The following is a 13,506-nucleotide window of genomic DNA, read 5'->3' as shown; positions in this document are numbered from 1 at the left end:
ATACCTGCATGAAAATCAGATCGTCCATCGAGATATTAAGGTAAATACTGCAGGGTTGAAGGTTTAGTGTGTTACTGATCCAGGAGAACATGGAGGAATATTCAGGTGTTACACTCGAGGTGTTGATGTTTCCTCCACAGGGCGATAACGTCCTGGTAAACACCTACAGTGGCGTTTTGAAGATCTCCGACTTCGGGACCTCCAAGCGCTTGGCTGGAGTGAACCCCTGCACCGAGACCTTCACCGGTCAGTCAGTAAACAACAAACAATAACATCAATCAGCTTCAACAAATACTTTTTATCCATTTATAGTTACATGAAGCTTCACATTATAGCAGCTATTTTTACATGTTCCCTCACCTGCTTCTCTTTATCCTCTCTCTTCTGTGGAAACGTTATTGTGGAGAGGTTGGTGTGGAGATGCTGGTATGAATATGTGGTGTGGAGATGTTGGAGTGGAAATGGTGGTGAGAAGATGTTGGTGTAGAGAGGCTGGTGTGGAGATGTTGGAGTGGAGGTCAATGGGGAGATAAGAAGATGTTGGAGTGGAGATGGAGGTGTGAAGATGCTAGTGTGGAGAGGTGATGAGAAGATGTAGGTGTAGAGATGTGGTGAAAAGATAGTGTGAAGAAGTTAGTGTGAAGATGGTGTGGAGAAGTTAGTGTGAAGATGGTGTGGCGATATTAGAGTGATGAAGGTGTTTAGAAGCTCTTCTGGTGTTGTGTAATCGGAGAAGGTGCAGAAGTAATTACTCGGACTGATGGGAGTGTGTTTAAGTTTAATTACTGAGCAATGGAGGATCGAGCAGGTGCACTTTGTTCCTCTCCTCCCTCCTGTTTCCCTCCTCCTCCTCCTCCTTCTCATGCCGGTCTGAACTGGATTCACTCTCGCTCTTCTTGACACCTTCTCTGAATTGTTTACGATGTTCTTGTTGGGTTCTTGTTATTTCAGGAACTCTGCAGTACATGGCTCCTGAGATTATTGATAAAGGTCCTCGAGGTTATGGAGCTCCAGCTGATATCTGGTCTCTCGGCTGCACCATTATTGAGATGGCGACCGGAAAACCTCCGTTTCATGAGCTGGGCGAGCCGCAGGCAGCCATGTTTAAGGTAAACACCTCGATCCTGCAACACATCACACTTCTTTCTTTCTTTCTTTATTTGGGTTTTTGTGGGCTGAAGTTGGCAAGAAGTGTATCCACATTCAGACGGACAAACATCACAAATAAACAATAAACAGCAGCCCAACTAAATCATTAGAGTAAAAACTTAAGATACCATCAGCCTAAAACTCTGTAGGATTTGTAGAATGCTTTAAAATAAATAAATTATATATAATATATTTATATTTTTCTTTTATTACACACTAATACACATATTCATTTCATTATCTTTATAAAATAGTCATATTTTGTCACCCAGTTGTTATTTATGTGCTTAAAATAGAGCATTTTTACTTTATAAAATTAGGATGTAATAAATTATAAATCATTTATAAATAATTACATAAAAAACATTATATAGTCTTATTTTTTAGATTTTTAATATATATTTTTAACAGCTTTTTTCTGCACATTTTAGAACTACAACAGTAATTTAAATAAAAGTTTTAAACTGAGCAATAAAATGTATTTAATTACAATTATAAACTTATACACACACACACACACACACACACACACACACACACACACACACACACACACCTGTGACATTGGTTGACACTTAATTATGTGTGGCTCCGCCCATTTTAACAATAGTCAATTCAATACCAAAACTAAGCCACGTCTTATTAACATCATCACATCAGAACTATTACAACTAGTAATTAAGTGCTTGATGTCTGACGCCGTCTCGGTATCCCAGAAATTTGATGTAATTTCCAGGTGGGAATGTTTAAAATCCACCCCGAGATTCCCGAGTCGCTCTCCACCGAGGCCAAGTCCTTCATCCTGCGCTGCTTCGAACCTGATCCCAGCAAGAGAGCCACAGCTGGAGACCTGCTGAAGGACCAGTTCCTACGCCACAACATCAAGGGCAAGAAGAACAAGATCGCCTTCAAACCCTCAGGTACCTGAGGATGGAGACATGAGGCTGTCGAAGAAGAAACACGTGCACACACATACAAACACACATACAAACACACACACACACACACACACACACAACCCTCAGTGTTGCTAATGGAACTGCATGTTTCTTTGAGTTAGAATTTTGCTAACTGCATGTGTTTCTGTGTCTCTGTCTCTGATGGTGGTGTGTGTGCTGCGACTCCCGCGCTCTCTAACAGTGTGGCAAGGTTTGTGTCACGCCAAAGTTTCTGCTTTTATTCATTTTTCGATCAGCAGATGCTTCCAATTAACACACGCTTTTTATCTCAATCTCTTCATAAACTCTATCTACTCTGTGTGTGTGTGTGTGTGTGTGTGTGTGTGTGTGTGTGTGTGTGTGTGTGTGTGTGTGTGTGTGTGTGAGAGACAGGTGTGTGTATGAGTGTGCATATGTGAGATGTAAATATATGTGTGTGTGTTGTGTGTGTCAGGTGATACCTTCTTCTCAGTACTCATCTTGTGAGAAATCATGTGTGTGTGTGTGTATGTGTGCGTCTCAGATTATATTCGCAGTGTGTCATTGCCGGTGCAGTTGCAGGCCGAAGCCACTGGGAGCAGCAGCAGTGAGCCAGGCTCTGTGTCACCGGACTGCGACTCCAAACACGATGTCTTCTTCAAGAAGGACAAACGCTCGGGTTCTGAGAACCTCATAAAACCTACAACCTCCAGCTTCCTCAGGTGAGCTTCTGCGATTCACGCTGGATCTCCACAGCCGTGTCAAAATGTTGAGCTTTGAACTGCATCTTAATTATTGAGAAGAGTCTGCAGGAGCCAAATCTGTCAAGTAGTGTGGGTGTGGTAGTGAGACCATGTTTCTCATGTGAGGAGCTCAGTGATGTGGTGCGCACGTGGTCAGAACAGCACCAGTTGCACTGCTTCCACTGTACACAGGACGATGTCTTTTGGCACACTGACTTATGAAGGTCGGTGCTTCCTGTGACTGTGCGTGCAGTATGTGCTGCCATCTGTTGGCGTGTTACAAAACTAGTCTCTAAACTTTTATACCACTTCATATAAAAACACTTCAGAACAGCAATGTAGCACAGCCTTTAAGCTCTGACCTGGTACAAAGTGCTGACACTGGAGTTTCCTTCCAAAGTTTTACATAAACATCTGCTTACATCAGAAAATCTTCACTTCTTTTCAGCAGTTTATCATCAGTGATCAACGAGACGAGCCGTTACTATGGAAACGATGACAATGAGCGATGTAACGAGCTCGTTAACGTAACGAGACCTTGAGATAATTAGGTCGAATGTTTGTGTTGGAGCGCATTCGTGTGATGTGCGACAGAAAAGATCACGGCCTGCAGAAGCTCTTCCTAAGTCACGGAGAAGGTAACGAGGGCAGAGTCTCACCTGGAACATTTTCCATTTTCTGCTTATATGATTGAGTTTTACACACCTGAGCGTTTAAGGCATGCGGGTGGCAAAATAGGCGGTTGGTCTCTGGGGTGATCGCAGTGTGTCCTGGCATGCTGTGTGTGTGTGTGTGTGTGTGTGTGTGTGTGTGTGTGTGTGTGTGTGTGTGTGTGTGTGTGTGTGTGTGTGTGTGTGTGTAAGATAGAGAGTAATGTCAGGAAGCCTGATAAAGGAGAGGTGTTGAGTGATGGTGTAAATTCGCATCAGTGCTCAACTCGGCCCCGCCCACTCCAGCGCCATGGTAACGCTGTTTGATCACTACTAGGGAATGAGAGGACAGGTGTGTGCTGGTGGCTGGCCAGGTGTGTGTGTGTGTGTGTGTGTGTGTGTGTGTGTGTGTGTGTGTGTGTGTGTGTGTGTGTGTGTGTGTGTGCACGTGCTCCATGACCTGACACTAATGTGATAATGAGTTTTTTTATAACAGGTATTTTTATTTTCCTCTGCAGCTGCTGGTAAAACTCAGGCACCTGATGGCTTTATAACCAGGAGCTCACATCCATCGTTACACACACACACACACACACACACACACACACACACACACACACACACACACACACACACCTGTGCACACACACACTTAAATTTTTTCTTTTGTTGTCTTATCATTCTCTGAGTTATGCTCATCCAGAAGCTGTCTATTTATGTGTGTGTGAGTTTAATCATCACCTCAGCTTGTTAATGCTCTCCACTCGTTAACTCGGTCAGCGTCATTAAACAGACCTGGTCCAGATGTTTGTATTCAGGGTTTCAGTCTTTGAGAATCAGCAGCTGTTTAGCGCAGCATGTCAGCATTAGCCCTTCCGCACGTGTACACGCCTCTGGCGGACGCAGAGCAGTGGTTCTGATGGCGAGAAGGAAGCGGAGACAAATCATAAATTCATTACGAGCTGAAAGCCCCTCGCTCCTGCTCTTTTTTCTTTGTTGCCTGGAAACTGGCGAGGCTGAAAAGTGTTTGCTAACACGGTGAGGTTAGCATAGCTAAGTGCTCCGTACACACGCACGGAAACTAATGACTTTATGATTATTAGAAGTCACTAATAAAGTTCTCAGTGTGTACACAGACACGTCAGCTGGGATCCGTGACGTCACGTGTACCGTACACCTGGAAGAAACCACTGCTGAGATCACGACTCATCAGATTTTTTATCCGTTTATTGCTACATTTAATGTAATGGAACGTTAGAGAGGAAGTTACAGTGAATCCGGAACGTTTTCACAGAGCTTCATTTTTTTTTTTTTTTTTTTGCAGAATGAATTAAATTCATTATTTTCCTCAAAATTCTACAAGTAAAAGTCCATAATGACAACGGGAAAGGAATGTATTTGACATTTTTGCTCATTTATTAAAAATGTAGGAAAGAAACACATGTACATTGGTATTCATCTGCTCAGTACTCAGTTGAAGCTCCTCTGCACCAGTTGCAGCCTCAAGTCTTTTTGAGTTTGATGCTACAAGTTTGGCACCTACTTTTGGGCAGTTTCTCCCGTTCTTCTTTGCAGAACCTCTTAAGGTCCATCAGGTTGGATGGGGAGCTTCAGCCTTTTTCAGATCTCTCCAGAGATGTTCAATCGGGTTCAAGTCTGGGCTCTGGCTGGGCCACTCAAGGACATTGACAGAGTCTGGTTTCCTCCAGACATGATGCCTGGCATTTAGGCCAAAGAGTTCAGTTTTTGTTTCTCATGGTCTGAGAGTTCTTCAGGTGCCTTTTGGCAAACTCCAGGCCATCATGTGCCTTTTTCTGAGGAGTGGCTTCCGTCTGGCCACTCTACCATACAGGCCTGACTGGTGGAGTGCTGCAGAGTTGGTTGTTCTTCTGGAAGGTTTTCCTCTCCCTCTGAGAAACTCTGGAGTGCTTTCAGAGACCATCAGGTTCTTGGTCACCTCCCCTCGATCGCTCAGTTTGGCCGGGCGGCTACACTCTAGAAGTCCTGATGTTTCCAAACTTGTGTTGTGATGCTCTGATGAGAATTACCAAGAAAATTGTGTCTTGCCTACAAGACACAATTCTAACATGGTGGTGGCAGCATCATGGTCTGGGGCTGCATGAGTGCTGCTGGTACTGGGGAGCTGCAGTTCATTGAGAGAAAAATGGATTCTAACTTGTACTGTAACAACTGAGCCAAACAGAAGTTTTCGAACATAACAACCATAAACACACCTCCAAGATGACAACTGCCTTGTTGAAGAAGCTGAAGGTGAAGGTAATGGAGTGGCCGGAGTTTGTCTCCAGACCTGAACCCAATTAAGCACCTGTGGGGATCCTCAAGCAGGAGGTGGAGAAGCACCATGTGTCTAACATCCAGCAGCTCAGTGATGTCATTATGGAGGAGTGGAAGAGGATCCCAGCAACAACCTGTGCAGCTCTGGTGAATTCCACACCCAGGAGGATTAAAGCAGTGCTACATAACAATAGTGCTCACACACAATATTCACACTTTGGACACAGTTTTGACACGTTCACTGAGGGTGTACTTACTTTTGCTGCTAGTTATTTAGACAATAATGTCTGTATGTTGATTTATTTTCAGAGGACAGTAAATCTGTACTGCTACACAAACTGCACACTGAATCGTCTAAATATATCCACGTCTCAGTTCTATAGTTTTGCCCATTGAGAAGATAAAATGGTTGTTGAAATGTGAGGGGTGTATTTTCTTTTATGAGATACTTTATCTCTGCATATCTACGTCTAGAATTTGAGTGTGGTTCCACTGATCGAATGATCTGCGTGTTCTCCCTCAGCGTTCCTGATGAAAGTCCGACTTCAGAGGACCGAACTTCTCCAGCCTCGTCTGAGAACAGCGACTCGGGACTCTTCCTGCTGAAGAAAGACAGCGAGAGACGAGCGATCCTCTACAAGGTGCTGAACGAGGACCAGGACAAGGTCACGTCCAACCTCCTGGAGAACCACATTCAGGTGTGATGGCTGACTTTCAAGGGTTCTGAAGATGCATTCCATGATGAAGGGAACATCTGAATCATGTGTGTGTGTGTGTGTGTGTGTGTGTGTGTGTGTGTGTGTGTGTGTGTGTGTGTTGGCCTCAGGGCAGCACGGAGGAGCTCAAGCTTTCTGTAGAGCACATCAAGCAGATCATCTGCATCCTGCGCGACTTCATCCGTTCTCCCGAGCGCCGCGTCATGGCCTCCACCATCTCCAAGCTCAAACTGGACCTGGACTTTGATAGCACCTCCATCAACCAGATCCAGCTGGTTCTGTTCGGCTTCCAGGACTCGGTCAGTGTTACACATTTGGTGTGGAGATGTGAATATCTCACACACCTGCAAACAAAACAACACTTAAAGAAAGATTTTTTGATTTTTGTTTTATTTGTGGAACCTGTTCAGATGATCAGCTTTATTTTTTACAGCATCATAGCAACACAGTTCCCTTCAGAGCAGAACCTCCTGTGTAGATCCAAAAATAATAACCTGAACCTTCTTGAGTTTTTCATTAAATTATACAAAACCGAGCAATGAACCCTTAAATGCATGACAGTCAGTAGGAGTAAGACAGAGTACATGTGTGTGAATGAGAGGGAGGGCAGTGGAGGGTGCGGTTGCAGGGAGAAGAGGTGGAGAAGGTGGAGGAGTTCAGGTACCTGGGGTCAACAGTGCAAAGTAATAGAGAGTGTGTTAGAGAAGTGAAGAAAAGAGTGCAGGCAGGGTGGAGTGGGTGGAGAAGAGTGATAGCAGGAGTGATTTGTGATAGAAGAGTATCTGTGAGAGTGAAAGGGAAAGTTTATAGGACTGTGGTGAGACCTGAGATGTTGTATGGATTAGAGACAGTGGCATTGAGTAAAAGACAGGAGGTGGAGCTGGAGGTAGCAGAGCTGAAGATGTTGAGATGTTCGTTGGGAGTGACGAGGATAGATAAGATCAGAAATGAGTTTATTAGAGGGACAGCACATGTAGGACGTTTTGGAGAAAAGGTGAGGGAGGTGAGATTGAGATGGTTTGGACATGTGCAGAGGAGGGACATGGGGTATATCAGTAGGAGAATGCTGAGGATGGAGACACCAGGAAGGAGGAAAAGAGGAAGACCAAGGAGGAGGTTTATGGATGTGGTGAGGGAAGACATGCAGGTAGTTGGTGTGAAAGAGGCAGATGTAGAGGACAGGGGGGTGTGGAGACGGATGATCTGCTGTGGAGACCCCTAACAGGAGCAGATGAAAGAAGAAGAAAACATTAACAAGCAGTAAAATACATTTATTTCAATAAATAAATAAACAAATAAATAAATAATTCGCTTTTTGTTTTTTGTTTTTTATTTAGTATAAGTTTGAGTTGGGATTCTGTATAAAGTTGTAGTTTTGACTGAATTATGATATAATAATTATTTAATAATCATATAATTTCATGATAGATGAGTTTATAAACCCTCACCACAGCAGCATCCAGAATTTTTGGCCTTCTTTGCTTATTCAGGATCTGCTGATGTTCCTGCGCCTCGTGGTCTTTTACAGCATACTAAAGCCACAGCGCCCTCTGGTGGCTCTGGACACAACTCCACACTGTACTGAATGTTTTTCAATTAATCTTGCTCTTTGTCTGTGAGCACACACACACACACACACACACACACACACACACACACACACACACACACTTTCATTATCCTCCTCATCCTTAGGTGGTCTTCAGCAGCAGGTGTGTCAGCGAGGGCTTGAGACTGTTCACTATGGATCTCAGGAGCAGGATTGTGTGTCTCTGCCTTAATTTGTAAACTGAGATTAAAGCTAATGACTAATTAATCATCACCTGAACCTGAACACATGCTGAGTAGATTAGACTCGGATTAGAAGTCTTGTCTATTAAACTCTTCCTGCTCGTCTCCTCTGTGTGTTTAAGGTCAATAAAGTCCTGAGGAACCATCACATTAAACCCCACTGGATGTTTGCGATGGACAACATCATCAGACGAGCCGTCCAGGCTGCGGTCACCATATTAATTCCAGGTATGATTGCGTGTGTGTGTGTTTGTGTGTGTGTGTGTGTGTGTGTGTGTGTGTGTGTGTGTGTGTGTGTGTGTGTGTGTGTAATGAAATGCAGAACTTGGCTGTAATAAAATGTATTCTTTTGTTGCACTTCCTGCTCTAGAGCTGCAGACTCATTTTGGCCCGGCGTCTGAGAGTGAAGGAGCCGAGAAGGACGCAGACGAGGTGGACGTGGAGGAGGACACTGACTTCAGCACCGTGGAGAATGTCACTCAGGAGGACACAGGCCTCACCTCAGGGGTCAGCACCCTCAGCTCGGTCATATCCCACGATTTCCAGCGGCCTCAGCACCCTCTCGGAGCACAGCTCACACGCCTCAAACAGGAGACGAACAGGTGCACGTTCCTCCTGTTCTTCTCAGGGGTTCATTCGTTTTCAGAACAGAAGTTTTGACAATGTTGCAGCGATTAATCAACCGATAGAAACTGGATAAAATACAAGCCCTCCATGTAAACTCATACTGAACTTTATTACAAAAAAGTGCTCAATTCTAAAAATTTACTAAATGAAATACTACTTAATTAAATAAATAAATAAATTAAATAAATTATATTAATAAATATAATTACATAAATAATTAATATAATATAATATAGCGCTCTCCGTGCAGCGAGCAGTCTGATGTGTAAAAACAAACAGCACATGGTTGCAGTGATTCACCTCTAGGGGTCGCTCTCGTAATGACAGCTGAGCTTCTCAGCTGCTCCAGCAAACGACTATTAGTGCTGATTAATCGATCAACCTGTAATTTCAATGAAATAGATATCTGTGAAAATATTTATTGTTCTTATCAATCAAATTTCCCCATGCAGAAGGATCTACAAGGGACTGTGTTATAGACTAAATTGCTGCAAGATTTTGGATAAAGTTCTCAGTAGTACTTTCCTCTATGTCTCCTGATGCAGGCTCCTGGAGGAACTGGTGCAGAAGGAGAAAGAGTACCAGCTGATTCTGAGACAGACTCTCCAGCAGAGGGCACATGACCTGGAGCTCTTCAGACTGAAAAACCAGCCTGCAGCTATGAGTGTGTTATACTGCATTATTAACATTAACAAGAAACTGAAATAAACACAGAATTCTTTTTGCTTTATAAAATGAAAAAACAGAAAACATCTAACGCATGCTTTTACAATGAAGGTGGTGGTGATGAGGGATAGGGGTGCACAAACATCTTCAGCATATCTGTTAGTGGAAACAGGAATAACTGGTGACTGATAATGATCTGTTTTGCTCTGCAGTTGAAAAGTACTTTGCTTAAATGTTTTTATTTTTAGATAACGGTGTTCTTTCAGTAGAACCTGCTTCTCCCTCCATCTTCCACGTGGCAGCAGAACCTGAGCTGAGCGACTGGCTGAAGCAGCAGGGGGCAGACTCAGAGACCATCAACAAGGTGACACTCTGGGAGATGTTTCATGTACTTGACATTGTCTTAATATTGTATTACTCCTGTTCCTGTCTACTTCTGCACTCATCTTCTCCTCACACAACTCGTTTAATCTTCTCAATGTGTTTATACCGTTACTGTCAGGGTGAATGCTGGATTGTGATTGGCTAGAAATTCAGGTGTGAATAGTGGATTCTAATTGGCTGGAAATTCATGCGTGAGTTCAGAGCGTTGCAATGCTCAGAAGGTCATGTGACCAGGTCAAGTAATTTGAAGGAAAGATTTGATTGAACTCCAACAGCTTCATTATTATTCAAGAAACAACACAGAGCCTCGTTATTCTCTCTCTCACACCCGAAGTGACCGAGAGCACGAGTGGAGTAAATACAGAGGAGCACAGGGTGACGTATCAGAGTGGAGGAAGGTGCACACAGGTGGACTGTGTTCTGTAGGAGATGCAACCTGAAGGAGATTGGAGACTGTAAGGTGTTGGCAGGGGACAGTGTAGCTAGACGGAGGTGATTGGGATGTTTGGACATGTGCAGATCATTAGTTAATAAATTCATGTTTTCTTGTGTGTGTGTGTGTGTGTGTGTGTGTGTGTGTGTGTGTGTGTGTGTGTGTGTGTGTGTGTGTGTGTGTGTTTGAGTAAAGTTTGTATCAGAGGATTACACGCTAAACGATGTTCTCAATGACATCACTAAAGACGACCTGCAGTACATGAGACTGAGGTGAGAAATAAAACAGCTTTACAACACCCCCCCCACCCCCACCCAAACACACACACACACACACACACACACACACACACACACACACACACACACACACACACGCATAATTCATAATAATGGTCAGTGTTGATGTATCAGAAAAGAAAAGAAAAGAAAAGAAAAGAAAAGAAAAGAAAAGAAAAGAAAAGAAAAGAAAAGACGCATCCAGACAATTGAGTACCTGATTTGTAGATTTGTCCAGCAGGTGACGCTGCAATGCCGCAGTAACATGTGTCTAAGAAAACATGTTTCTGGTTTTGTGTGTGTGTGTTTGTGTGTTTGTGTGTGTGTGTGTGTGTGTGTGTGTGTGTGTGTGTGTGTGTGTGTGTGTGTGTGTGTTACAGAGGCGGTGTGTTGTGTCGTATCTGGAGAGCCATCCAGAGGCACCGAGCCCGAGAGCAGAGGAGAATACAGCGCAGTGATGAGACGTCTGAGGGATGAGCACAAGTTTGGTTCTTCACCTCGAACATTTCTGAATTGACCTCACACTTTAAAACACAAAGACACTCACACACACACACACACACACACACACACACACTTAGACGTAGAAACGGTGTGTTTTCGCATCACTGGTTCCTTCCTTTACTTCTCACCTGAGATTTGCATGCGAGGCCTTTTCCCTCTGTTCCACCTGAACTTTCTCATTACGTCCAGGATGGATAATGTTCCTCTGACTTTCCTGGGGAAAATCCACTCTGTGTTTATGTTCATCTTCTCATCCTGGTTGTTATTTTTGTATGTTTTGTTTTCTAATGTTTGACTGTAAATCCTGTGATGTAATTCCTTTCATGTTTTTGCGCATTCCTCTTGTGCACACTTCGAGCTTGACACGTGCAGGAGCATCAGGTGACGTGGAATCGATGCTGAATGTCAGAACAGGGAACACGGAGGTCTTTTGTTGTTTTTTGATGCACACGTCTCAACAAGCAGTTAAAAAAAGAACAGATGGACTGCATCACTGATTTTCTTTTCCTTCCCTTTCTTTATTTTTTCCTGTTTTTTCCTCCTGCTCGAGCGCTTGGTGAAAGTTCATTACACTTCTGAGTGATTTCAGTAATTATATCGAAATGTTTTTTTATCCAGAGTATTCGGGAATAATCATTTAGAATATTGAAAGACGTGTGAATAATTCGGAGGAAAACTTCAATACCCTTCAGTCAGAGCTTTAAATAAACTCTAAATACACATTATTTTCTGTATTTGTACGATGCAAATGTTTGCACACCCTTAAAAAAATTATGAATAATAATAAATGGTAAAAGAAAAAATGTTTTAACATGTAAGTCAAATGTACTTTTAGAGAAATATTGTTAAAATTATCTCTTTTTTTCTAGAATTCTTTTGTATTTTGGGTCGTTCCAGAATGATTTTTTTTTTCATTTATAATTCTACTTTGTTTGTAGATAAATTAATATATACAGTAGAGCTGAATTTTAATCCTTTCCATTGAACAGCCTTGAGGGGGCACAAACATTTGCACTCAACTGCAATTATGTATTCAAATGTAAAATGCAAACGTCACGATTCTGAAGCTTGTTGCTTTTTCAAGAAATTACACAGTGGCCACAAAAAGCTGCACAATGGCATCAGGTCAAAAGTTTGTGCCCCCCACTTTTAAGTGTGACATTAATATTTAATATTTTTAAGATGCAATTCCATTTTTCTTTTTCTCATTTTTTCATTTTACATTTTATTGTGTTTTATTTTATTTAAAAATGTTTGTGTGTCCTGATAAGTGTATAAACCGAAACCGATTCATCTGTTGTTTAGTGACTGAAAATTGCTCATAAAATAAATTATGGCTAAATTATGTTTATATTTAGACATCATTTCATTAATAAATAATTCAGTATTAATAAAATTTACTTCTGATTATCGTCCTGGATGCGAAGAAGTTTTTATATTTACATAAAACGTGCACTTTATTTACTGTGTATGTTTAAGTGACTCTGAGGATTAAAAATAAATATATACAACAATAAATTATAATTAATGTATAACTATATATGACAGGTATTATTTTTGTAAAACATATATTTATATGTGTGTGTGTGTGTGTGTGTGTCTGTGTGTGTGTGTGTGTGTGTGTGTGTGTGTTATTATTTTTATATTAATAATATCTATTTTATATAGTGCCTTTAAAAGTTATTTAAAAGCACTTTTTCAGACATAAAAATTAGAACTAAAAAGCTAAAATAATAACAATATTATTGTTATTATTACTAATAATAAAATAAAGGAGTAAAATGAACATCACAAAGATCAAACCAAATGTAAAATCTATGTGTGAAAAACCTGAATGCACTTTTACTATCCAGATGTAACATCCAGATGTTTCTAATTTAATGTATTTGATTAATTGAATATCATTGGTGTGATCTCCTCTATAAAAACTCAAGTTTTAGTTATTATATATATATATATATATATTAAGATTATTTACACAACAGGTCAAACCATGCAATGCTCAAGAGTTACATCTCAGCCTGCAGTGAGCATGGTCATGGAAAAGACAGAATGTGTGGTTTGTTTGGAAGGATTGCCAGGACAAAGCCTCTTTTCTCTAGAAAAGAACATGGCAGTCCAGCTTAGGTTCCCAAAGTTGTATCTGAATTAACTCTCAAGACTTCTAAAACAATGAACTTTGGACAGATGAGACCAACATGAAGAAGTTTGGTGAAAAGCAGCACAAACACATCATACCTACTGGTGAGCCCGATTTTGAGCCAACCTGAACCTCCAAAATACTCTGGAGTGGAATGTGAGGCCTTCTGTCTATTCCACACACACACACACACACACACACACACACACACAC

At 41.8% G+C, this 13,506-nt stretch overlaps 1 protein-coding gene and 1 long non-coding RNA gene across 6 annotated transcripts in view; one reads left to right on the top strand and one right to left on the bottom strand.

Moving 5' to 3' along the window:
* Window positions 1-12,573, top strand: part of map3k15 (mitogen-activated protein kinase kinase kinase 15) — a 27,059-nt gene extending 14,486 nt beyond the window's left edge. For all 5 annotated transcript variants that reach the window (XM_083529592.1, XM_083529595.1, XM_083529593.1 and 2 more), the window contains 13 exons: window positions 1-40; window positions 141-246; window positions 952-1,109; window positions 1,886-2,069; window positions 2,611-2,788; window positions 6,278-6,452; window positions 6,581-6,769; window positions 8,384-8,489; window positions 8,632-8,863; window positions 9,434-9,552; window positions 9,803-9,918; window positions 10,567-10,643; window positions 11,030-12,573. The exon at window positions 1-40 is cut by the window's left edge and continues 91 nt beyond it. In XM_083529592.1, coding sequence (XP_083385718.1) covers window positions 1-40; window positions 141-246; window positions 952-1,109; window positions 1,886-2,069; window positions 2,611-2,788; window positions 6,278-6,452; window positions 6,581-6,769; window positions 8,384-8,489; window positions 8,632-8,863; window positions 9,434-9,552; window positions 9,803-9,918; window positions 10,567-10,643; window positions 11,030-11,126 — 1,777 coding nt within the window. In that variant the 3' untranslated portion in view covers window positions 11,127-12,573. The remainder of the gene's footprint in view (window positions 41-140; window positions 247-951; window positions 1,110-1,885; window positions 2,070-2,610; window positions 2,789-6,277; window positions 6,453-6,580; window positions 6,770-8,383; window positions 8,490-8,631; window positions 8,864-9,433; window positions 9,553-9,802; window positions 9,919-10,566; window positions 10,644-11,029) is intronic.
* LOC310719689 overlaps window positions 1-13,506 on the bottom strand; it is a 154,481-nt gene that overhangs the window by 79,815 nt on the left and 61,160 nt on the right. The window lies entirely within an intron of this gene.

Source organism: Silurus aristotelis, assembly GCF_946808225.1.
Source record: "Silurus aristotelis genome assembly, chromosome: 25".
Lineage (NCBI taxonomy): Eukaryota > Metazoa > Chordata > Actinopteri > Siluriformes > Siluridae > Silurus > Silurus aristotelis.
This window is presented reverse-complemented; position numbering and strand designations above follow the sequence as displayed.